This window comes from Ips typographus, linkage group LG5 (assembly GCF_016097725.1).
Source record: "Ips typographus isolate SLU linkage group LG5, UJ_Ityp_2.0, whole genome shotgun sequence".
Classification (NCBI taxonomy): domain Eukaryota; kingdom Metazoa; phylum Arthropoda; class Insecta; order Coleoptera; family Curculionidae; genus Ips; species Ips typographus.
Window position 1 is genome coordinate 11785817 of NC_138426.1, and position 27380 is coordinate 11813196.

General features: G+C 33.4%; 2 protein-coding genes and 1 long non-coding RNA gene across 11 annotated transcripts in view; 1 reads left to right on the forward strand and 2 right to left on the reverse strand.

Moving 5' to 3' along the window:
* The window catches only part of Neto (Neuropilin and tolloid-like), a 169990-nt gene that overhangs the window by 139402 nt on the left and 3208 nt on the right, over positions 1-27380 (forward strand). For 6 of the 8 annotated variants that reach the window (XM_081980184.1, XM_081980178.1, XM_081980177.1 and 3 more), the window contains 5 exons: positions 8261-8421; positions 9801-10038; positions 11049-11176; positions 15935-15946; positions 16804-16941. In XM_081980184.1, coding sequence (XP_081836310.1) covers positions 8261-8421; positions 9801-10038; positions 11049-11176; positions 15935-15946; positions 16804-16941 — 677 coding nt within the window. The remainder of the gene's footprint in view (positions 1-8260; positions 8422-9800; positions 10039-11048; positions 11177-15934; positions 15947-16803; positions 16942-27380) is intronic. The other 2 variants (XM_081980179.1, XM_081980181.1) reach the window with 2 other exon arrangements.
* Positions 8978-9806, reverse strand: LOC145729428 (uncharacterized). The gene is made up of 2 exons (XR_014178349.1): positions 9242-9806; positions 8978-9186 (listed from the first exon to the last, which is right to left on the reverse strand). It is a non-coding gene; the product is annotated as an uncharacterized LOC145729428 (long non-coding RNA).
* LOC145729419 (5-oxoprolinase) overlaps positions 12819-27380 on the reverse strand; it is a 60623-nt gene continuing 46061 nt past the window's right edge. Inside the window, exons 20-22 of one of the 2 annotated variants that reach the window (XR_014178347.1) lie at positions 13368-13472; positions 13143-13304; positions 12819-13083 (exon numbers count right to left, since the gene is read on the reverse strand). The gene's annotated coding sequence lies outside the window, so the exon portion shown is untranslated. Of the gene's footprint in view, positions 13305-13367; positions 13473-27380 lie in introns of both variants that reach the window. The other variant, XR_014178346.1, reaches the window with a different exon arrangement.

Here is a 27380-nt window from a genome sequence, read left to right on the forward strand (position 1 = left end):
TAGAAAATATCACTTGGATTTTAAAAATATAAGTTGTATAATTTCAGAATCTATAACTTGTATTTCAGAAAAGGTCACTTGTATTTTAGAACGCGTTATTTCAATTTCAGATTTTTTTGTGTTTCTATGTAGTTATTAGTTCATTGTTTTTTTTTAATATCACTTTAAGCAAAAAAAACCCATCCATCGGGAGTATTAATTTATATAAAATATACAGGGTGTCCCATACTATATGACAATCTCTCGGGGGCATACAGGGGAGGTCAAAATAATACGATTTGTTCATATAATTAATTTATTTTAAAGTCACTCCTAAGGGAAATATCGAGCCCCAAAGAACTGCCTTCCAATTAACGTTTTTGGCCGTAACTTTTGAAACACTTTGTATATTGTAATGATTATTGGGTTTAATGTTTTATCGAAAGAGACCTTCTATTTGACATGAAAACCAGGTTTCTCGTCTTCGAAAGGCTGGAACTAACTGGACCTAAGACACAATTTGCTTAAACTTTGACAGCTGTCATTATTTTCAGCTGCAAACGCCATTAATGGATACTCTTAATATTTTTATCGAAAAATTGTAGTTTTCTTTTATTTCGATAAAATAAACGGTTTTCGAAATAAATCGATTTTTCATTGAACTGCTTAAACCACAATGTTATTAAAAATATTCGTTAAACTATTTACTTTTTTTACTTATTTACTTTTTTTTATTAACTTTTTTTGCTCCACTTCCATTTTCCAAATTACAAATGATCATGTCTAAAATCCAACTGCTCTTTTCTATACTACAAGTGACTAATCTGAAATACAAATTGCAATTTCGAAAATCAAAGTTATTATTCTAAAGTATTTGAAAGTACCTTTTCTGAAATACAAATGATATTTTTCAAATCCATCTTATGATTTCTAAAATTCAACTGACGCTTTCTAAACTACATGTGTTAATAATGTAGAAAAATCAGTAAAATAAATATTAGGATAGAAAACCATACTTATTTGTTTTAAGACTGATTTCTTAAGTAGTGATTCTTGAGTGTGGAAACCAAACGTTTTCAAATATTGGATTCTTAATACTAAGGACGCTTTAAAATGTCGTGGTGTAATGATCTGTGAATCGTAATCTGTGAATCCTAATAGTTACCATAACTAAGTATCTGCGTTAAAAAGCTAATCAAATACATAAAAATTCCTGCCTACCACGGAAAAGTAATACGAGAAAACAAGGAATATATTCATGAATAATGTGCCAGTATTTTTACGACTGAATTAAATTGATCGAGAAGGAATTTCCATAAAATTAAATCGCCTCTGCAGATAAAACTGTCCAACTAAAAGCTCATTTCGTGATGTCAACCATCCAGTGAATAAATTTATTCCAAGATAAAAATAGCGACAAGATACGTAATATATTCCATATTTATCGCCTTGGCTAGAATTTTTCTATAACATTTGAAATTACGTTAGTCAAAAACTAGTTCCTTATTTCACTACTCTTCTTGAACAAGGATAAGGCCCGGTTCAGTTGAACTACTACTGGTACTTAAACTTCAAAGTGACATTTTTGACTTGAACCAGGTTTAAAAGTTGAACCACTGGGGTACTACTGGGCCTAACTGTCCTAATTTGTGTTTTAAGCTACCTTTAAACTAGGCATATTGACTGAAAGAATGTACTTACCATCATTAATTAAGAAAGTTCCAAGTGCCCTTGTGCCACTGCGTGTTGTTGTAAAGGTTGTTTCTAGTAAAATTACCGAATACACAGAACATAACACTAGTAAAACTGCCATTAGTATTTTTATAACGCGAATACAAAAAACTAGTTTTGATGAGGCACAGGAGTACTTTGGGTGGGTCAGAACGACCCTTAAAGAGATTTGAATTCGTATAGGAGTTTCATGAGATCAAACACGTAGATAATGATTTTTACCTTAGTTTAAAGGTAATAATAGTTAATGATTAATATCTTCCAATGATTAAGAGGCAAACTTGCCCATGGGCCTGTAATTTTTGATGTTGCTAAAGTATCCTTTCTTAAATTTGATTTTGTCCTCGGCTTAGAGGGGGTTTGAGGGTTAAGGGTAAGTCATTGAATTTAATAACTCAAATTGAAATCACAGGTTTGCAACAAAAGACCGACCGCCAAATTAAATCGGTAAGCCAAATCGAAATTGTGACCAATTTTAAACCGTCGATCTCTATTATATCCGATGCATTTGCTGCAAATGCCACATCTAAACCTATTAAACGGAGTTTTATCGATTTAGAAGTATTGGGCGGCTCAAGAACATTACAGTTTCGTCGTTCCCTTCAATAGATTTACTCGCTTGACTAGAGTTTAATAGTAAAGCAGTTTTAAGCTTTAAGTTTAGTAGACTCTTTTACTAAGTTGTAAAGGTCTATTTTTAGTGCATTTTTATGTCGGTCTTTCAATTGAGACTATACGGTTCGAGTTGTAAAGCTCGAATTTTTTTTTGATTGTTTAGGAATTTAGTATATTTGATTACCAGTACAGAAATGAGGATTTTTCCGTGGGAAGTCATGCAAGAACGGAAAATCCATTTCTGGACGAGTAATGAACGATATTTTTTATTATACTTTGGTACCTAAAATCAACATAAACAAAAAATATCATCATACAACTCAAATTAACAAAAAAAATACAAGTAGGTAATTCTAAGAAAATTAATTTTGGACAGAACCGTTATTATTAATAGTAATATTTATTGTACAATTCGTATTATTGTTGAAGCTCAATCCCTTTTGCATTTCTTTTTGTTGAACTAAAGACTCTGCTAAAGATGTTGAAGCGGAGTGTTCGTGTGTGCTTTGGTTCTCTTGATTGACTGTTACAGATGTTGTAGTTTCCAAGTTACACGGGGGTAAACAACTTCCGTGATACTTCAATTTTTCTTTTTATGGACTCTTCTATATATCCTTCTATTACATTGGAAGAAAGCCATCCTCCGTGTCTTTTGCCGAAGAGCGCCTTAGCCCATGTTCGGTATATTCTTCGGGATTTTTTAGTTTTAGGTATTTTGCAACAAGTTTTGGAATACCACTGATAGTATGGCACCCAACATGTTGAGCGTAACATCTTTGGTTTCGGTATGCAACAAATAATCTTCTACTCTCCATATGTTTAGGGCGGAGATCTGCGTATTTACGGTAAATTGTACAGGGATCGAATTTGCAATTTTCATTAGTAATGGTAAAACTTCTTGACCTGTGAGTTTTTCCATCTCGTAAGAACACGACAAGGAAACGCCCATTATCTTCCACATCATCTAAACTCAAACGTATTAAATCATCTCTGCGGCATGCACCGAAGATGCCAAACACTAAAATTACTTTTGCTAGTAGATATTCTCCATCTGAAGCTTCACATAAAAATTTGGTTACTTGTTCTGCTGTAAGAATCTTGGATTTCTTTGGTATATATCCTACAGCTTGTCGTTTCAAAAAAGCAATCGTTTTTGGATATTGATGGTGAGTATTTTCTTTTATTGCCAAACAACTCTTTAACATAGAGAATCGACTCCATAAAGTGGAGGATTTCATAGTGTTGGCTTTTTCAGAAAAATATACTAAAAGAATATCGTCACTCACAATTTTGATTCGTTTCTGAGTCCGCCATTCGGTAAAACTGTTATATTCTTGTTCATATCTCAACCTGGATTTCACTGGTAATAAATCTGCACTCACTTCTGCCGCTCGTTGTAAGATATTTTCGGGAATATCCCGATTTTCTTCACAATCTGAATTCATTTTTGCAAAATGTAATAAATACATAAATACTTAATTTTCACTGACTGAATTTCCGTGCGCTGTTCCGAAAATGTCATATTTACTGTATTTTATAAACAGTTGAAAATGTAGTATTTTCTGTTAGGTATAATAAAAACATTTTTTATTAGCTTTAGTATCCAAGATGCTACTTATTAAGCTTACCATTTGAAAAGTGTTTTGTGTAGAAAATCACTCAATCAACTTCTGCCTAATCAAATAAGAAGAGTTTCAACTTTATAGTTTGAAAGTGATAACTTTTTAAAAAACTTAGTTTGTTTTTTTAGTTTTTTTTTTTGTTAAAAGTATGGAACTTTCTTCTTTTGTATTTATCAAACATGGACCTGCCCGGAACTTTATAACTTTGGCGAGCAGTTTAAACTAAATACAGCCCAGTTGTCCCTGTCGTTTAGAACTCTATTTAAACTTTTCTGTCACCATCAAAAAGTTTTCACATGAACTCTCCGATAATGTTAAGGAAAAATGTTTACCTATCCAGTTGCACTACCTTTGACCTGTATTTGTGTAGGATAACAATTTTACACAAATGTGGAACAGAAATGTTTTATTCAGTTTTCCGACGGGATATATTAGAAACGGAAAATATCCTGCAAGATTCTGTCTAGTTTTTTTTCAAAAATGCATCATGCATTTGTCTGTACAGGGTGTCTCAAATTCGATGGTTTTACGGGGTATCTCCAAAAGTAACAAAGGTAGAGCAATGCGGTTTATTAAATATGCAAACAATGTACCCCTCTGTAACCCCTCTTGTATTTTCATTATTATGAGCGACACAGAAACACTACAAATTATTTCCCATAAGAAATTTAACGCAGAATACAAATATTTAACCATTTTTTTTTCTAAAACACATTGTTATTAAAATATAAGCCAAACATACTTTTTTTTCTTTAAATGGAACACCCTATACAGGGTGGACCCATGGCGAAAACTTCAGAAAGCGTAGAGATAGATGCTTTATAGTTCTTACAGTTTTAGAGATATTTAGCTCAAATTTGTACTAGATGTATCTTGTCATGCCCTACATCACTGGATATAAAAAATAAAATTTCAAATTTTTATATAGTTTATAATGCAAACTCATATTATTTTTCGATTCTCTATCGCTCTCTGAAGTTTCCGCAATGGAAACTGGACCACCCTGTATATTCAGTAGGAATAAGCAAAAAATTACCTTATCAAAAATATATAACACTAAGTTGGAAAACAACGTAGAAATCGCTATTTTTCATTTACAATCGAGGCAGCTAGTCTTCGTTTCCACGATCCAAGGAACATTTTAGAGAATACCTCCCTGAGGAGGCCTTTTAGGGCAAGTATCTTAATGCAATCTTGTAGAGCGTGAAATTGCCTAAAATTTTTCCATTTTACACTTTTTGATATTTTTTTAAATAACCGAGTTACGCTTGGTTGAACTTGTTTAAGATCTTGTAAAACACTTTTTTGTGTTTTGACACAGTTTTTATAAAATATCTCTAAAAGTACCCTAATGCAATCTTGTAGACAATGAATTTTCCTACAACTTTCCTCTTTTGCACTTTTTTGAAATGTTTTCAAATAACCCAGATACGTTTGGTTTGAGCTTGTTTTAAAGCACTTTTTTGGGTTTTGACACAGTTTTTAAAAAATATCTCCCTAACGGGGGCCTTTATGGCCAAAGTGTACTAACGCAGTCTTGATGAAAATTAAATTTTCTACAACTTTTCTCTTTTACACTTTTTTCCAAATAACCGAGTTATGCTTGAAGAACGAGTATAAAGCACCCTAGGAAAATTTGAAGTTTTGAATTTTGGGTGCTTCTCAGAATTCGTACTTTTCTTCAAAACTATCAAGCGTCTTCCAGGTACGTTATTTTTTATTTCTGAAAATACATTTCTACAGCCACTTTTTGCGTAGAAAGTGTAAATATTTTTTTTCTATTGGACACGGTATTTAAGCTACGCACATAAAAATTGATTTTTTTAAATGAAACACCCTGTATATTATTTTATTTTTGAAAAGATCTTAAAATTACCATTCTAACGACATATAACACTTGATATTTCAAAATGTTTGCAAATTCTAAATTTTTTATGTTTCACCTATATGAAAACACCTATATGAAAAACATGTTCATAACAACCTGAGGGCATTATAGGCGGGCGTTACCATAACGCCTTCAGCCTTCAGGACTATATGTTCCCTCTAACGCTCTTGGTACATAAATAGCTATTACACTTTATTGTGTTCGCAGGTAACCAAGCAAAGATGGAACGATTTCAAAAATTCCGATGTTGAGAACAAGAAGTAAATTGTACTCGTTCGTGAAATGTAGCAATAAGCCGAATAGCAAATTCAAGAATTCTCGTCCTTCCTGCAAAACTTACGATGCAAAATACTTGACAGGAATTTAATAACTACAATGTAAATCTCGTATTGCGAAAGAATGTTTTCGTACGAAATGGTTCGGAAATTAAGCTGAAAATGATTTTTTAAATTTACCTTGAAATTGGTTCGAAACCAAAAATAGCTTATCCTCCACACTCAATCGCAGTTTGTATAAAAGAAAATTTTTAACCGCAAAAAAGCACCGCAAAATTGGAGACCCTCAATAACCTGGATGAAAATTGATCCCGAGAAAAATAAAAACCGTTTACAAACCTATATGTGCACTAGTTTGCAGACATTTTGAATTTTTATTACAATACCTGCTAAAAGAAGATTAAATCTTCCTGACTCTCCAGACACTCATAAATCTTGGACTTACAGAAATCGATTAAAGGAAATACGTAAGATGAAACTCGGAGAAGGAAATCAAGATTCAACGATTTATATACTGCACACATACAGTTTCATTTTCCCATGCCATGAATAATGACGTGGAGCATATGTTGTGTGCATATAAGCGACATGTTGTAGCATTATTGGATCGAATGGTTCACCGCTTGCATATCAATGATCTCAATAGTTCAGTGAGCGGATTTCGGTCATTTTCATATGGCTTGGTAATTCCAAGGATAATTACACGTTAATAGTTGTTTGTCTAGTTGAATTTATTAGTGATTAATCGAAATTTATTACAATTCACCTTAAAAATGACTCAAAAACTACTTATTTTACCAAAAAACTAGTTATAAAAGGTGTGGATTAAAGCAATTTTACCAAATTTGTATTTGTTACAAAAACCCTCAACAAGAAAAGATACTTTTGTCTGGAATACTTATTTGCTTGAAGAAGACTTTCTTGTCCGGTCCATTCTTTCCCATTCAGCATTGACTTCACAAAATTTCCATATTAGAATATTATGTTGTAAAATAGAAAAATTGAAACGTACAGAAAAACCAACAAAATAATCGCTCTAGGATAAAAGAAAACGGCTGCTCTTCACTGTATTTAATTTCAGAAGTATAACAAATAAACCTAAGATAAATGGAATACATTTATTAACTACTTAGAGAGGGTAAAAGACTACTACAACTTTGTAGCAAAAAGCAACGAAAGCAAGATTAATCAGTATAAGCATACCATAAGTTACAGAGCCTTATAAAAGCGCAAATGGGTTATCATTATTTACTTTTTTTAATGGCTACTTCACAAATTACATTTAATGTAACAGTACAGTGAATCGTCGAGAGAGAGAATCTCTCTAAGAAACTGAAAAACAAGAAAATTACATTCAAATCAACGTTGGTAAAGCCAAAACTCTTAATTCAGTCATTTTGGAAACGTCGAAGCTAATTGGATTTACGCAAATGGCAACATTGCAAGCGTCCTCAACTTGATTGACAACCTTGCAACAAACGTCATTTGTCAAGTCAGCTGACAAGTAAAATCCGAAAATCCATTGAAATGTAAAGATCGCATAGAAGAGCAATGAGCTACTATTGCTCAACTTTGCCTCGTGGAACTTTAAACACAACTTTCATTGTAATTTCTCAAATTAATAACTATTTCTAATTTTATAGTTTCAAGGCGAACGGCTTTCGACACTTATGACAGCTGTCACGTGACGTAAGCAAAGTATAAAAGTGTTCCTTAACGTCAAAACTATCAAATGTACTGGAAATGTAGAGACTACGTACATTGTGGTCCAAATAGTCCAAATTCCATTCCCTGAATGGTTGCTTTTGACGTGCATTTATTAGCCTTTTCTTCATCATTATCTTCAATTTCTTATATTTATTTGGCATTTTCTTCAACGATTTTCCATCTCTACATGCAATGAAGAAGAACATATACCTATAATTCTAATTTGTTGGTCAAATGTATGAAAAGTCAAAATTTATAAAAGAGAGAGTATATGAAATAAATGAGCCTCATAATAATACTTGTATTTTCTTACAATTTTCTTTTGTATAAGTGAAATATGACAACATACCAAAAATGTACAGTTTTGACAATATTTCTGTGTCACTTTACACTTCACAGAAAAAAAATTAACACATTTTATATCTACGTGTCTTGTTTTTCAGCCAGTAATCCGGAAATTAAGGAATGCAGAAAGGAAATAAGCTATCAGGAAGAGGGTAAATTCTCAAGGGACGACATCCCGAAAGACATAATCGATTTCGACAGGCTGCATGACTTGCCGATAGATTGCATGTGGGTCATCACTGTCAGATTTAACTGGAGGGTAAGTACATTATCCGGTACTTTCCTGATTTCTATCTTTGTACTAAACCGCAAACTTTCTGTGAAAATTGTGTCGATAGTAAAGTGAAAGAAAAGATGTCAGATCTACTTCGATTTAAGGGAGAAAGGAATATTGATTTAGCGTTATCGCCCCAAAACAGTATTTGAGGCAGTGAATTGTGTTAGTAATGCAGGATTGTTCTGTTTGTATAAATCTGGTTAGTGAAATTGGATTAGTTTTAAAACTTGCTTTGTAATGCAGAGGTAAAAATGTTGTTTAATATGTATCATAATACAGAACACACAGGTGGATACAAGAACTTCAAAATATAATTGTATTTAATTTGTGTTGAAGTTTGAAATCGCGTGTGTATCATATCCGCAAGGATTATGAAAAATTCGTGCAACCTCAGATTAAAAGATTTTGAGAAATGGTGTAATTGTGTTAGATCTGACAGGTGTAGGTACGTACAATTAAAGTTTTCCTTATTTACCATCATATTTACACAACTTATTAATACACGATTTGGACATATTTAAAGGTAAACAAAATCATACTTTTTAAGGACAGTGTTGTGTTTTATATACAAATACATATACAACAATTAACACTACTAATATACTAAATGCAATCAGGTTTAAGAGAACTAAATTACGTGCCAGATTTGCGCCTTGATCATTTTGGTTGATTATTTCTTCGTCTGACATTTTTTACTGGATCCCTTTAAACTGTCTTCATCCAGTATAATCCAAACACACCATATCACTTAAAAAATATTTATATTTGTCCGGTTTTTCTGATTACCATTTTGTGGACTTACCTAACATCAATAGCACAATCAGGCAAAATAACACAAATCCGCCTACCACCAATTCTCTTTGCTTATCTTCATACACTTCTTTACATTGCCGGGCAGTGCAAGTTCCTTGATCTACATAGGAAGTCATTAAATTCAAATTATACGAAATGTATGCGGATGACAGTGACGTGTGCATGAAATACTGGTTAGGGAAGCTTTCATAAATACAAAACCAACAAGGTTACGTGTTAAAAAAGTGAAAAAACGATTATAGTACCATCTGTTGTCGAACGGGCAAACTAGTTTTTTGTCGTAAATCATTCTGAGATTGTTTTTCTCAAAAGTTAAAAAAATCAGTTTAAGTTTAGAAATCTGAGTACCTATATTGTACAGAATGACCAACTAAGAATGCAAGGTACTGTATCTCGAAAACTATTGATCGTAGAAGTTTGCGGTAAAAAATGTAATTACTGAGAAAACCCAAAGCCATTAAAAACTTACCTTTTTTTAAATCGATCCTTTCTAGGTCCACAACATACTTTCTTGATTACCATTTACTAACGTGTGATTTTTGTTTCAGATTCAACTTCAATTCGAACGTTTCGAACTTAGCAGTCCAAACGAGTGTGAAACGAATTTTGTGGAAGTGTTCTCCAACGATACCATCAATTCCAAAAAGAAGTTTTGTGGGTCAATTGCCGACACTGTCTTATCCGACACCAATCACAACGTCTTGATAGTCCGGTTCTATTCTCAACATTTTCAGAACAAAACTACTTTTGCTGCTAATTTTACTGCTTTTAGAGAATATCAAAAAGGTAAGTTGATCCATTGTGATGTTAGAAAAATTAACATTATACCATCACAGACGACAGCAAAATATTTGATCAGATTTGTTTGTGTAGGAAATTATGATATTATGGTAGTTGCGTCTGTGAGTAGTACTACTAATAATCTTTCTTTATTTAAATTAAAAGTAGCAAAAATTGTCGTCCTATACCTTGAAAAGTCTGTAAATTATATTTAAACAGTTGGAAACCTGAAATTGAAAAAGCACATCTCCTGATCATGACAATTTAGATGTGTATGATTTCCTGTAAAATTTGGAACGTTATTTATTTTTATATTTATTATTATTATTTTTATTATTATTTCAGTAGAAGTACACAATTGATTTTATTTTACACCATACATTGTCCAGACATAACTTGCGAGTGAACCGAATGTTTGTAAAAATTATTGAAAATATCTCTGGATAGAGGAAACAAAAAGAACAGAAGAGCTGCAAACTGTGTAATAAAACTGCCAAAATAAAAGATAAAATTGGAAACTGAAAATTCAGGCAGCAATTTAATATAATTTGTCTTTAAATTAGTCTTAAGTCCCTTAATCATATTTAAGAACAATATTGATAAAAATAAGGTACAATCACGTCTTCCACTCCATTTTTAAATGATTTTACGGACTTTCTGTACTAATCTGGTTTTCTGTTATCAGTTTTGTCTAGTCTCTGCACAGAAAGAAATGTTAACGGTTAAGGTCGCCTATTGGCATGTAACTTCAATTTCCCCAGACATTTTACGCTAGTCATATCACATCGACAAAGTTGGGGAGTTATCTTAAGCCTCATCGATCTAAAACCTCCAAAGTTTGCAAGCGACAAAAACAAAATTAATGTTCTAGATATTTGCCCTTGAAGCAAACAAGAAAAATCACCAAACTTTCAATAAATTTATCAAGTCAGCTCGAAGGTCCGAGGTATTTTTTTTATTTTTTTTAAGACTAAATCTAACCAAATTTTTATTGAAATATGTTATTTCTTTTGCAGACAACTCAAAAACTGTTAATTGCGCCGAGGATGAATTCGACTGCGACGATGCAACGTGCATCGCAAGATCACTAAAATGCAATGGCTTCTACAATTGTCGATTTCGATGGGACGAGGATAATTGCCAAGTGAGTACCTTCCAATTAAACGTAATCCTTCAATTATCATAACGAATCGTCGGGAACGCGCTTAAGAACCAATTAAGAAAATTTTATCTAGCGGAAAAGATGTTACAAATTATTTACTTGAGTCATTCTTTATCGGCCAATTATCTCCTCCCTCTCGTTTTCCAAGCTTTGCAAACAATTTGCCCGGAAATTTTACAGTACAACAATTTCGTTTCGGGACCGAAAAACATTCGCAAGTTTCCAGTTTAATTGCGGCGAGAAGCGTTTTTGTTGTTTTTTTGTGTATAGTGACGGGCGGCTAAGTTGGCAAGCAAAGCTCTAACTAGATAATTGGTAAAAATAAACAATATAAAAATCACCTTTTATTTTTCCGAAAAAAAAAAACTTTTACATTGAGCAACTAGAACAGTATAGTTGAGGAGACACAACAAACGAATTCCTAGTCTTATTGGTGTCCAGAATGATATTTTTACCAGATTAAAAGAAAGAGGATAAATTGAAAATAGAACGAGAAAAAACCACCAGATTAAAAAAAGAAGATTAAAAATGCGACCAGATTACAAAAAGAAGAATTGAAAAAAGAAATGGCGTTTTTGGCGGAAAGAACAGAGGAAGCAAAAGGAAAAGGCGCCAAAGTTAGAAGTAGTAGAAGCCAATTTGATACATTTTAGAACTTTACGTTCTGTACCTCTTCTAGGAAATAATTTCTATTAAACAATAAGAGCTCAAGCATTATTTCTAAGTGTCCTATATACGAAATTAGATTCAATTGTATTACGAATCACTCTGTGTGCACCACATAATTATTTTGTTACTTCGATACAAAACAGGTTATCAACCAGTTTGGTCAATAACTTCCGATTTTTAATGAAAATTAGAAAACATTTTGTATAAAACAAATTACAAAACCTTCTTCTTGTTGGAATGCATTTAATATATTTTAGGTCTTTCTGAAGATCTAAAATAAAACGTCCGTGATTTTGAAAGTGACATAATTAATAATTATAAAATTATAGTGAATATTTTATGATTCATGGCTAACAGCATAAAACTGAATTAAATGACAGGAAAAAAGTGTATTATTATTCTAAGGAGGGTTGAGATATTTTACACGATCGGATCAGTATTCTAATCGGGCTGTAGGGCTCCCCCGAGGGCGACAATATCGCAAACAATGATGTTAATCCATGCAAATCGGGCCCGGGGGGCTCGCAACCTCGTAATGGAACTTAAATGGCTTGTTTGTCGTGAAAGCATGACTTCCACGCCAGATAAGGTGTTACTCAAGTCGTTTTCCACGTTTTTGTTGTTCTGAGATATGATGCTCCCTTGAAACGTACAAGTTTGTATTTCAGTTTCAATGGTAGTTGATGATATGTGAAGAAAACTCGAATATTCTAACAGTGGAGGGATTACAGTTAGCAAGTATCGTAGATCGTGATTTTTGATTTTTGATTTTTTATCCAACACATGGTCAACCATATTGACGATAAGGATAATTTTTTTTTGCAAATGTAAAAAATAAGCCAATAGAACCTTTTCATCGATACCTTTTATCTTCTGTAAATTCATCCAAGACTCAAACATTTCCCTTGTATGTTTTGGATGAAATTTTAATAAATATAAAAGAAAATGCAGCAAAAGCTAACGAAAGTGTATTACCTAAAAAGTCAAGATCATCCTAAGGAATACGAAGTTTCTATGACATGAAAGAATAAAAATGAAATATAATAAACAGTTTGTAGTCGTCGCTCTCTTGCGACAATTGTCTGCGTTGCTATGACGATAATGGGTAGAAAACCCATGGCAACCAAACCCAACCTCCATTCGTAGTAAACGGACAAGAAAATGGAAACAGCGAGCGTGGATAAAGCGCTCATTATAGCACCGATCCGTTGTCCGATGGCCTGCGTAATTAACCACTTTCCGCGCGCAAAAACTAGTGCGTAACGCACGCTTTACTCACGCCCTGCACTGAGGCCGCCTCGTCGGACAGTCTCGCGCAAATCGAACCGACTCCGTGCTGTTTCCGGTCGTAGTAGGCCATTTCCTGTTTGAGCAGCGCCTCAAACATTCTACTTCTGATTCTGTAAGTCAATATTTGGCCTGCTCTACCAAACATGTACATCTAAATTCACAGGAAATAAACGTGACGTAGATGGTAGTTGGTTTGGGTTTTTAGTGTATCTACCTGAAGAAATGTGGCAACCATGGACAGTACCCCGGCTAGGACGAAGTACAGGCAGTACTTGTTGGTTTCCTGGGTGACGTAATCGGGAACGTTGCTTTGCAGTACCTGGAATGAGTGAATTGTTTGAAGGGACAGTCAGCGACAAAATCGCTTGTCAAACCCACTTGTAGTCAAAAAATGACAGTTTTAAGCACATTTTTGGAATCCTCATTAAATTTCCTATCCAAAAACCAGAAAAAACACTACAAAATTTGGTACAGTCAGGTAGAAAAGCGGTGTCAAAGTTTGAACTGCTAGAAAGACAGTTCAAAAGGACAGTCAGGGACAAAATCGCTTGTCAAACCCACTTGGAGTCAAAAAATGACAGTTTTAAGCACATTTTTGGAATCCTCATTAAATTTCCTATCCAACAACCAGAAAATATAATAAAATTTCAGGGCGTTATGATGACGCTCGCCTATAATGCCCTCAGGTTGTTATAAACACTTTAATCTACACCGTTTCCAAGGCATTATCTATTCAAAACGAATAGATGCAAGAAGCTTTGATTTGATCAGAAAGTTTAGTAATTAATATCTCATAAAATATTCTTCTATCCTGACTTATTTGCTTCATAACACACTTGTCCCATAAATAACTATTATTTACTTTCCTTCGATTATAGTCAAAAGCACCTTCTTTCACGATTTTTTTACATAAATCCACAAACATAAGCTTATTTGAATATTACTTCTAACGTCCTCATTTACATTCTAATTGCACTATTTACTCTTCTCGTAGGTTTGTCTAAACCTAACTATAACCTTAAAGTTTTGTGTATGCCTCAGGTATTAGCAGACGTTAATAGCTTCAGGCAACTTGAAAATTATCAACTCTATCTCCCTTTGCTTTTCTAACTTTAGAAGCAATCTGGGATTAAGAATTAAGTGGGTAAAGCCGTTAAGCGTAGAGTTTCATTTACATTTTTTTAATTGCAAAAGAATGAGGATTAGAATTAACTTGATATATTTGATGTCAACTTATATTTTGATGGACTATTGAATGGTTATTAGGTAAATCACCTTGTCAGCTTCTGCTATATACACTTTTACTCTACAGGGTGGTCCAGTTTTAAGTGTCAATAATTCACCATTTGATAGCCAATCAAAAAATAAGTTGACTTGCATTGTGTCATTTTTCTGAAAAAGGTTTCCTAAGGAAGATACAGTCTTCCAAATTTCAATTTAAAAAATCGTTTTATAGTTTAAAACCGAACATTCAAGACTTGTGAAAGTCCAAATTTGTACTGAATAGTCTAAAAACTTTTTTACTACTAGAAATGGTCTTATGATTCGCTTTCTCAGACTGCCATCCTGGTTGAGTGTCTGAAACTGGCATTCAAGAACTAAAAAAAGTCCGGAAATCAAGACAAAGATTGTATTGTGCATGAAACTCATTTTTTACTACTAAAAATAATATAAAAGTTGACTTTTAATGCTAGAACTGACTTTACTAGGACTACAGAGTCCAATAGTATATTTTCAAGACTTTAATTGGTGTACAACTCAATTTTCTGGACTGGAAAACAAGTCTAGAAGTAAATTAAATTTTCGGACTATTTTATTTCTAAAAATTAGTTCTCAAGACTATTATTGTAGCATTTGGTACCAACATTTTTTACTTTTATTACTGAAGAAACTTGACGATTTTTCAGTCTTAAAAAGCACTAAAAACAGTCTGAATTTCTTAGAGATGCTACAATTTATTGCACCTATGAGTGTAGAAGTCAATTTAATATTGAAGAAGCTTGAAATAACATTTTCAAGACTATGGTCAGTGGACAAACAGGTTTTAGGCCTGATAAGTCAAAAAATTTGTAAAGATAGTCTTGAAACTCGATTTGAGGCACTGAAAACAGCCTTAAAACACTAAAAACAGTCTAGTTTATTAAGAAATACCCGAATTTTTAGCACTGAGGTGTCTAGAAGTCGATTTAATAGTGACAAAGCTTCGAATGCCATTTTAAGTCTATGAAGAATGTAAAAATTGTTTTTTAAGTTTGCTATGTCAATAACTTGGTGAAGATAGTCTTGAAACTCGAGTTTCCAAGCTGAAAGCAGTTTTGAAGCACTAAAAATAGTCCAGAATTCGAAGAAAATGAAAAACAAAGTAAAAAGCACGAAAAGTTAGTTTTCAAGACAATTTTCATGAATCTAATGTCAATGTCCTGCATCTAAGACTATTTTCAAGACTAAAATATTGAAATTTGTCTTCAAATTATGAAAACTTACTTCAAATGCAATTTTTAAGCTTCTGATGTCACTTTTCATTAGTTCAGTTACATTTTGGGGTTCAAGTCAATTTTTTAGGTTTAAATGTATGAATTTGTAGTAACAAATTCTTGAAAAAGTACTTAGTTTTTATGTCTACAAGTCAATTTTCAAAACTAAAGTCTTCATAAACCGATTTCTTCCACTTGTTTTTTGAGTTTAATTTAGTAGAAATTTTTGTTAAAAGTCTATAGAAAGTACTTAATACCGTTTTAGCGTATACATGAATGTTATTAAAATATTGATTTCTTTTTTTAGGAATCCATCCTGGTCAGTGATGATTTAAAAGATTGATTTAAGTATTGTGGGTGATTTTATTGAGTGTGTTTCAGGAGTGATTTTTACACCAAATTTTTTTAGGACATTTTTTTCAAAAGTAGCCTTAGAGTGTGTTTGTGTGTTTTGTGCTAATTTTTTTATTGTAAATTATTGATTTTGCCAAGCTTTTGTAACAGTTTTCAATTCCATGTTATTGGCATTGGCACCGAAAACTCGTTGCACACTTTTTGTCTTTCAATCGCCATGAACGCTAACGATGCGGAAACTACCAACTTTCGGTACCATCAATAATGGAAATTAATCTGGAATTAACCTTATTGACGTTGGATAATATCCAATCGGATTTTTTTAAACTCCATAAATCACGTTCGCTAAATCCGGAACCGTAGTTGATTGATCGCTTTCGAGAAGACACCCCGTCATGTTGAAACAATAGAATGTCCGTTTTTTTTGCTTTTGGGTTGTCTTGTACGAAGTTTAAACGTTCAATTTGTATTCCAGACGACACTCGACTGGTCTCTAAACTAAGCGTGAAGTTTGCTAGAAAGCAGCGAAAGTCTTAAACCGAGTTGCTTTGTTTAAGGATTTCGCGAAGCAAATGTGCAAATTATGGCTGGGGATAATTAGAATGTTTTAAGGGGAAGTTAGACTAAATTTACAAACCCTTTTCTTCCCTGCCACCCCTGTTTAATATAAAACAGACGTACAAACTGAGACAGATCTCAGGTGGATAACAATATTATGTAAGCTTCTACAAAAAGCCATTTAACCATTTGTAAATGCTTTTTTCAGCTTTTTTTTTTCCTCCCCTTAATACAGGATTGTTTTAATGCTACTTTCATTTTCAGGGTAGTGAGGGTTGGGCTTTAACCGACGACCACATAGTGATAATTATGGTGATCTTCTCTCTAATTTTAACTGGAATGCTGTTCACTTTTGTGTACAACTGTATTAAGAAGCTACTTAGGGACCATCAGACAATAAAGGTAGGTTTGCTTACCTAATTTTTGATGCCAATTATTGGTAGCTACAGGATATTTTTCATTTATTTCCTTTTTATTTTTTTATATGTATTTGAGTTTACCATTTTACGGAAATATACACAGGGTGGTCCAGTTTTAAATGTCAATAATTCAACAATCCATAGCCAATTAAAAAATAAGTTGACATTCATTATTTCATTTTCCTGAAAAGTGCTTCCTAAGGAAAATACAGTCCTTCAAATTTCTGTTTAAAAAATCGTTTTTTTTTTGTCATAACTGTCAAACCGGAGCAATATTGATCAAATTTGGAACAAGCACTTTATTACACGTTATTACGGTCAAAGACCCAAAACTAACCCAACCCAACTTAAAAATTGTCTTGGAAACGGAAAATTCACTTAAGAAGTTTAAAAAATATTATTGTAGCCAGTTTTCATAGTTTCCAGACAAACTAAAAGACTTTAGTTTTGAAAATTGAATTAGAAAAGATAAAAATTTCAGAAGCTTAAAAGTTGTGTTTGTAACCAGTTTTCATGCAAATCGTGAGACTTTAATACTAAAAATTGACTTGTAGACATAAAAACTACTTTTCAAGAACTTGTTACTACAAATTCATACATTTAAACCTTAAAAATTGACTTGAACCCCAAAATGTGACTGAACTAATGAAAAGTGACATCAGAAGCTTACAATTTGCATTTGAAGTAAGTTTTCATAATTTGAAGACAAATTTCAATATTTTAGTCTTGAAAATAGTCTTAGATGCAGGACATTGACATTAGATTCATGAAAATTGTCTTGAAAACTAACTTTTCGTGCTTTTTACTTTGCTTTTCATTTTCTACGAATTCTGGACTATTTTTAGTGCTTCAAAACTGCTTACAGCTTGGAAAATCGAGTTTCAAGACTATCTTCACCAAGTTATTGACATAGCAAACTTAAAAAACAATTTTTACATTCTTCATAGACTTAAAATGGCATTCCAAGCTTTGTCACTATTAAATCGACTTCTAGACACCTCAGTGCTAAAAATTCGGGTATTTCTTAATAAACTAGACTGTTTTTAGTGTTTTAAGGCTGTTTTCAGTGCCTCAAATCGAGTTTCAAGACTATCTTTACAAAGTTTTTGACTTATCAGGCCTAAAAACCAGTTTGTCCACTGACCATAGTCTTGAAAATGTTATTTCAAGCTTCTTCACTACAAAATTAACTTCTACACTCATAGGTGCAATAAATTGTAGCATCTCTAAAAAAATCAGACTGTTTTTAGTGCTTTTTAAGACTGAAAAATCGAGTTTAAGACTATTTCCAAAAGTCAAGTTTCTTCAGTAATAAAAGTAAAAAATTTTGGTACCAAATGCTACAATAATAGTCTTGAGAACTAATTTTTAGAAATAAAATAGTCCGAAAATTTAATTTACTTCTAGACTTGTTGTCCAGTCCAGAAAATTGAGTTGTACACCAATTAAAGTCTTGAAAATATACTTTTGGACTCTCTTTAGTCCTAGTAAAGTCAGTTCTAGCATTAAAAGTCAACTTTTATATTATTTTTAGTAGTAAAAAATGAGTTTCATGCACTATAAAAACAATCTTTGTCTTGATTTCCGGACTTTTTTTAGTTCTTGAATGTCAGTTTTAGACACTCAACCAGGATGGCAGTCTGAGAAAGCGAATCATAAGACATTCCTAATAGTAAAAAAGTTTTTAGACTATTCAATACAAATTTGGACTTTCACAAGTCTTGGATGTTCAGTTTTAAACTAAAATAGTATTAGTTTTCAGCTTTGACGTTTCGTTTTTTAGTAGCTACGGACCTTCCAAAACTAAAAATTATACCTAGTGTACTTATTACTTGTTTTTTTTTTAATATTCATTTGAAACTTGTATGTTCTCATAATGGGTAGATAGTTTAGTTTGATATGATTTAATAATTAGGTTTTGCTCTTTTCAACACTGAAAATAAAGGTTAAACTGTTTCATCTAAACTCAACCTCGAATTCAAACATGATTATCGAAAATAATCAGTAAAGTGGTAAAAAAATAAAATAGAAATTTGATTTTTTCGGTATTTTTTCTATATCAACTATAGTTTTTGAGATAGCAATGCTAATGCATCGAATTTATAATAATCTATCATCTAATATTTCAGACTATTAATACTTCAGAAAATTAATGCTGAAAATATATTTCTCTTACATCAAATGTTTCATCCCAAACGCGATATTATAATACGGGTACACCAAAAATGTAAAACAAGAAAACCTCTTGAAAAACTTTGATTCACGAGTATTGAAAGAAGCTACCCCCGGTCATTATTCACAATTCAGCATCCTGTTTCCCCGTCGACTATTTGTTAGCAAATACGAATGTTGGCCATAAAACGGGAGAAAACAGGGGGCCTGTGAATTTTTAAGGGAGCCTCAAAATGATCGTATGAAACCCGAACGTTTCCAAAAGCCCTTTGCGCCGTTAACGATCCTTCAAGTGGAAAATGGTTTGCGTTTTTTCTGCGCTAGCTTTAACGAAAAAATCTCCCTTTTTCGTTTGTTTGGCAAAACTATAACCATATTTCAGAAATTTCGTTCCGCTAGTTTGGCGCGCCTTAATGAAAAGAAACCGGTCATTTGGGTTATGAATTTCAATGAGATAAAAGTGACCGCGGTGAGAAAGATGATTTAAAAATCGTTCGTGACCGTAAAAATATACCAAGTGGAAAACGTCGTGCTATTTTATGCACCATTTCTAGTGAAAAACTGCACCTATAATAAATCAAAAACACTTTTTTTCCAGTACGAAACTGTGTTAAATAAATTAGTAACTTTTTGTTTTTGTTCAACACTGATGTGAACAAAATTGCGAGACCCGCATTTTGTTCACCATTTTTATTAGGTTAAGTGGTCAAGCAGGTTACTATGACAATGAAAAGTTGTGGGAGATTCTTCCTTTTTCCCCCTTCTCTTTACCCAACTCAAATACCATCTTCTCCTTCTTTCAACCGCTTTTCATGGTCCGCTCCTGGATATAAGTCTTTCCTTCCGTCTTCCATGCTTCTACCAGCCTTCTCTCTAATATCATCATTCCCACATTAAATAAAGAATTGTACGAACAGGGCTCCTAAAATGTTCTAAAAAGGATCCCTTTTGCAGGATTTGCAATAAAAGATAGCACCTAAGGGGACATTTACTCGTTTTTGAAGCATACTGTATCTTCGGCACCGTTTTTTGGAAAACGCAAGCTGGTTCCCACCAAATTCTTGGATTGTAAATAAACCAGCAAATCAGAATCCCAAAAAGAGAAAAAATATGGAAAACTTCCATTTTGAAAAATTAGAAAACAATTTTTAGAATGTCTACTAATTTTATGTTTCACCTGTACATTATCAATACATAATAGCTTGGAAACGGTGTAGGTTATAGTGTTCATAACAACCTGAGGGCATTATAGGCGGGCATTATCATAACGCTCTCTTATAACGCCCTCAAACCTGTACTGGCTGTCTCACTTGTAGATAATCGAATACTATCGCAATTAAATGCCAATCAAAAGTTTAATTTACGAAGACGGCTGACTAATTTTATCAATATTACTAATAAGATGAAGCGCTAGGACAGAGAAATCGATATCCTTTGCCCTGAAATTCTATTAGGACTCCTAATTGCTCGGAAGTGAGGCAGCAATGGGGCTATTTAAAAAGCCAACCGTATGAAGTCATCTGAATTGAAATGAATTTTTCCAGACTTTCTATGGCAGAATTAATCCAATTTCAACGATGCGCGTCATGTCCATGTATATTATAAAGTCGAAAAACAGTCGATAAGCCCAGATATTAATTACGCCATTCCGCTTTATTGGCAAATTGTGTAACGAATTGAACTTTTTGAGTGTTTGGTCGGCGTTGTAAAAAGTTAAAGGGTTGATTTATCGGTGCGGTATTTCAACTGCTAACTTTCCTATTTCCGTACCATTTAAGTGCAGTTAGATTAATTCCTCACTTTTTAATTAAACTTGTGACTACCAGAATAGACGATTTATCCACTAATTCTGCGCCATTTTCGGTAAAAGTTGGTTTTTATCAAAAGCAAAAGTGTGAACAGCCTAACTTAAACAAAAAGCTCCATGTTTTACCTCATTGTTCGATAGCTCTGTCAAATCACAGCTGTTTAATTAGCTATTAACTTTCTAATATCACTAAAGAGTATTTCAGCAGGGCCTTTGTCATTAGGTGCTGATAAACCAATAACTGAAGAAACCTTTCTAAAATTCTTTCATTTGATATTCTCAAATAGAGATTAAAACGTTTTTGCCTATTTAGTCAGCGTATCATTACCGACCAATAGAACACAACACTGGCGCAGTCGGTAGGATTCGTGAAATTTCTTGCAACGAAGGCAGTTATTAGGAGAACCCTGGTCTTAGGAGAACAGTTATTAGGAGAACAATGGGTCTTGTACTTCTTAGAATCGGCTGCTTTAAAAGTAGTACGACACACATTCAACAAAATACTATTTAGCAAGTTAATTCAGCAAAGTAAAATTAAACAAGCAAGTAAATTGAAAATACGATGAGGAAACGACACCAATGACAAAACTGCGAACTTTTGCCCCTTCTGGGATACAAACGACCAGCTGTCCTTTTACCTCTTCGTCTTGGGGGGATGCTAGTTTTTCACTTTTGGCTTTGCCAGTCTGTCGTTCTCCATCCAGGAAATGTGCTCGTTTCAGTAACATCTCCTAGCACGTGTCCAACCACGTCCTCTGTTTTGCATTCTTCTCTAATTTCTTTGTTCTTTGATCCCAAAGTGTGTTTCCTTGTGTGTTTGCGCCATAGTTTTTCTCTTCTCTATGTCAGCTCGTATTTCTGCCAAGCATTTCACCACGGTCTGACACATGCTTTATATATTCTAACTTTGGTCGAAATTGATATGCTTTGATATTTTTCCATATGCTTGATCGTAAGGCTCCTGCTATCCTGACTATCTTGGATCTAAGGTTTTCCCCTTTTTGAATATTGGGATTGTGATGCTGTGTGTCCATCTTGCTGGTGTTTCTTTCGTCGTTCAATATTCTGTTGAATAGTTCGGCCAGCTGTCCAGCCAGAACTTCTCTCCCGCCTTTCAACAGGTTGTTGGGGACGTTGTCTGGTCCTGGAGATTTGCCGATTTTTAGGTGCTTCATTTCGTATATCACTCCATCGTCGCGTGTTTTTGTATATCCTCGATGTCTACGCCTTTGCTTTGGTTCAACCTCTCCCGCTTCTTGTGCTTTTGTTGTTCCTATTTGTCCCACTTTGTATATAGGTCCTGACAGTAGGTAATTTCTAGTACTGAAATTTCTGTGAGGCATTGTATAATTAGAATTTTTTAATCTTTCCAACGACATTATTTAATACTAGTTTTGTTTTTCCTCCTGGTAAACGTATTGGTCAGCATTGAAGGAATTTAGCAAACAGGGTCTTTCTTCATAAGTGTTTGCTAACCATCATTTCCACAGTTTGGACAGGAGCGAGTTTAGAACTGAAACTGGTTTTAAAAATCGTGACAGTTTGATAACAAACTTCCTTTGGAATATGTACCTATAACATGAGTTTTACATAACATTTTTCCACGTGCTTCCAAAGTTAGTGGCTATAGTTTCGCATCGTTAATTAGTAGGGATGGAGAGTTAACCGTAATTACGTTTGGACACACCCGTTTCCTGTTTTATACGGTGCATCATATTGGATTGCAACGCAATCCAGTGTAACCAAATTAAACTGGGAACAAAACCATTCAGCACTATATTGCGTTGTTCTGTGACCGCACGTTAAAATATTTTTGATACAGTATGAATTAAAAATATGAAAACAACAACAATCTGTTCTTAGATAACTACTTCATTCTTCGTTTGCAACTGCTTAAAGCTATAAAGTACGTGTATGTAACAGCAAATCTCTTGAAGCACAGACAGAAGAGAAAGTAAACATAAACTATCAGGAGTAACTACTCTTTAGTTAATTATACCTATTTTGAAAGATCAAAAAAGTCATCCCTAATCCACGTTCTAATTAGATATTAACAGGTTTTTTAGTCAACGATGAAATCTGTTGGTTTTTCTTCATAATTTAAACTCAGATTTATCAAAACTGGCTGGATAAAACTTTGTTAAACCTTAACTGCTGATTCTATATTATATTGGTATGTCATTTCATTTTACTTAGATTTTTTCTATTATATTGGTGGTGTCCACTGATGGACTAAACCAGTGAGTAATGACTCATTCATCAGCCTATACTGTCCACTGCTGGACAAAAGCCTTTCTCATACTTTGTCATTCCCTCCGGACCTGTGCCATCAGCAAGTGTCCTTATATCGTCACTCTATCGGGCTGATGGGAGTCCTCTATTTCTGTATGCTTCCAATCTTGGTCTTTGTGATATTTTTCTTTGTCCATCGGCCATCGTTTACTTTGGTCATATATGACCCGCCCAGTTTTACTTCATACCCAGAATGGACTCGACAGCATCTCTCTTACTCCTGTGTTGCGTCTGATCGTTTCCTCCATTTTAGGTTGCATGATTTGTATTTTCTAAATGTTGTTCTTGATCATTGTTAATGTCTCTGAGCCGTATGTTAAAACCGGGAGATCGCATTGGGAAAATACCTTCCTTTTAACGTAAAACTGTTCTGAAGCTACCTTAAGCTGCCCAGGTTAAACCTATTCGCTTTATTTCATGTATTTGATTGTCTCTTCCAATCTCGTGTCCCAGTTATTGTTGTTAATTTTGATGGAATCACTCAAGTTGAGATTAGTCACATAAACATAATGATTACTCACAATGGGTGATGTTATCTATTCAAAACTAATGAGTAAAGTCCGGATATCTAGAAATTTTGCTTTTTGTAAATAATTTTGCATAATAAAAGCAACCAACCTTTGACATCTAATGTGAACGGTTTATGCAAAAACGAGTCATTTGACAGATTTTGTTGATGCTTTTTTTGCTTTTTTCTTCGTTTTGTGCTTATTTTAGTTTTTTTTGTGCTTATTTACTGCTATTTTTGTATGGTTTAACTAGTTTTTTACAAAACAAGCATTTCAAGTTTTAAAAAATAAACTAAACTAATAACTGCTTTGACAAAATATTGCTATATTGAGATATTGAAGGCTTCTGAACGACCAAAACATGTTGCAAAATGTATAAGTATCAATTTACAAATTTAAACTGACCAAAAAAATTCCAAACACTCCTGAAGAAGTCTAAAAAAATGTAAAAACATTCCAAAACACTATAAAACCTCTAAAATGCCTTGCAAAGCTTACAAAGCAGTCTAGAAGCTTTTAAAAGCTTTTAGAACAGTTTAAAAGCTTCCAAATGCTTTTCAATTTATCTAGAAACTCTCAAAAGCTTCCGTATGCTTCTAAAGCAGTTTAACAGCTTCCAAAAGTTTCTAAAACCGTCTACCAAGTTTCAAATGTCTTAAAGGCAGTCCAGAAGCTTCAAGGCTCTTTAAACTGACTGCCCAAACACCTTCCAAATACTCCTAAAGTAGTCTGTAAAGGTTTTAACACTACAGAAACTCCAAAATATATCTAAAGCCTTCCAAAAGAGTCTAGAAGCTTTCAAAAGCTTTTAAAACACTCTAAAGGCTTCCAAATAATCTTTAACTAGTCTAGAAGCTCTCAAAAAATTTCAAGGCAGTCTAAAAGCTTCCGTATGCTTCTAAAGCAGTTTCAAAGCTTTCAAAAGTTCAAATTCACGTTTCTTAAAAGCAGTCCAGAATCTTCATTGCTCCTAAAGTAGTCTAAAAAGATTTCAAAACACTACAGAAAAACCAAAATGCTTCTAAAGCAGTCGAAAGTCTTTCAAAACAGTCTAGAAGCTTCCAAAAGCTTTTAGAACAGTCTAAAAGATTCCAAATTATCTTTAACTAGTCTAGAAGCTCTTAAAAAATTTCAAGCAGTCTAAAATCTTCCGTATGCTTCTAGAGCAGTTTCAAAGCTTTCAAAAGTTCAAATTCACATGTCTTAAAAGCAGTCCAGAACCTTCAATGCTCCTAAAGAAGTCTAAAAAGATTTCAAAACACTATAGAAACTCAACAAAATGCTTCTAAAGCAGTCGGAAGTCTTTCAAAACAGTCTAGAAGCTTTCAAAATCATTTAGAACAGTCTAAAAGGTTCCAAACGTTTTTCAACTAATCTAGAAGCTCCCAGAAGATATTAAAGCCGTTTAGAAGCTTCCAAAAAATGTTGTGAACCGTGTAAGAGATTCCAAATGCCTCTAAAGCATTCCCGAACCTTCAATATGCTGTTTAAATAGTCCAAAAACCTTCCAAATGCTCTCAAGTAGTCTAAAATCTTCCGTATGCTTCTAAAGCAGTTTGAAATCTTGAAAGTTGAACTCAAAAAAATGTTGCATCTCTGAAAGAGTTTTGTGCTTTTTTAAGAAAATAATTTTGCTTTTTAAGCGCTTTTTTTCACGACTTTAGTGCTTTTTCATCCGGACTCTACTAATGAGTAATAAGCATATTATTAAACCAACAGTCGTAGAAAAAACTTATTATCTATTAGGAGCATAGAAAGAACAGAAGAGAAAGGTTTAAGCATACGAAACGACTGAAAGAAGACAATTAATCTGCAGAATTCTGGAATATATCAACGACACGGGAATTTTTGCTTAATTTGCTTTAAGCGGCCTAATCTCTGATAATAAATGGCAGGTTGGGAAAGGTTGAAAAACCGGTATCCCAATAAAAAACCTGCGATAAACGCACGATTACATTTAAGTACACGAGTTAACGTCCCAGCTGGATGATGATTCATTTATCTGCCAGGGGGATTGTTCTCCCAGATCGATTAAATTTCCTATCACTCCGGACAAGAAAAACTTTCCAGTCAAGATTATTGCGGACCGCATTAACCGTAAACAGGAACTTTCGGGTCGCGTTTAATTAAGTTGACCCGACAACTTTATTAAAAAATAATCGGCTTTCAAAGTACAAGGCATAAATCTAATTTCGTAAAAATTACCCAAGATTCGTAGGGACGTGCAGCATTAATCAAAATTAAGCTGGTAATAACCCGACCAGGATGTAAAAGTTTAATTTGAAAAGCTTCATTCTGCGCTGAAAATGCGAAACGACCATCAATTTTTATTAGCTCTCGTCATTAGAGCGATATAATCTCTTTATTGCCGTCCAACAATTTTTTTCCCTCTCTTAGAATGATTTCCTTGTAAGACACACTTCGGGACGATCCTGGTTTTAAACCCTTTCATAATTCATAATTTTCTTTACATTTAGTACAGAGCAGTTTATAGTTTTTAGTCGATGGGTTTTATTTAGTTTGGAATAACTGTTCTGTACAAAAACGCTATTTTTCTACGTATTAATTTAGCAGATTATATCATGAAATTGAAGAGACAGATAAAAAAGTAAATGATAGAAAAATATTTACTTTTTTATGTACTTAGCTTCTGTAATTCTTATACTATTAAAAGCAAAAAAAGAGATGAAAAGATGCTATTGCTATTATGCTTATTCTACATTTTAGGTTGCTTACTTACTTACTCTCTACTGTAACTTCGTATAGTTAAGTCGCATTAATTGTAAACTCTTAATAAAATTATTCTTTTTAAAAAGAGTTTCTGACGTCGAGTTTATTTAAGTGGCGCAGTCGGTAGGATTGATTCTTGTTCTGCCAACCAAACCTGTTGGAATTAAAACAAAATGCTAGACCGATCAACACCTTAAAGTCTATCAATCAAGAGTTTATTTAAGTAAGTGAAGAGTTTAAAAAGGAGAAGTGAGCTTTTTACAGTTGCTGAAACTCCAAAAAGAGCGGAGGAAATTTTAGATCCGAAAAGTCAAAGCTGTAGAAATCATTATTATACAGGCACAGAATTCGGGATAATTATGACATTTCAAAAGCTGTTTTCATTGACAGCTTTAACTTAAATTTTGACAGGTGTAAAATGAAATTACATTATGCTCCTAGAAGTAATTTGAGAATTTCATAGAATAAATGTGTCAAATTATGGTTTTTAATTTTTCCTTTCATCTACTCTTGAATTGAATATACACTAGATAACAAAACGTAATTTAGAAAAAGGTCGAAAAAGTAGACGTCACGTTACTGTCAAACCGTGAAAACGGCACGTATTGAAATGCTATTATTTTTTGAATAACTGAGATTTACATCTCCAACGGGAATTCTCCCTACGCTATAACGTTTTATTTTTTAAGCGGAAAGTAAACAAGGTTTGCACGGTCCCGCTCAAATTTCCGGTTTGATATGACAGAAATAAATTGCTCTCTCATCGTAAGAATGAATGATCGACTGGGTATTAATCTTTCTTGTCGTTCATCCTGAATTATGTAGAGTAAATCATCATGTTTGCTACTCGCGTATTAAGAGAATGTTTGAATCCATTATATTTACTGTGAAGCTGTAGAGAAGTTTGAATTA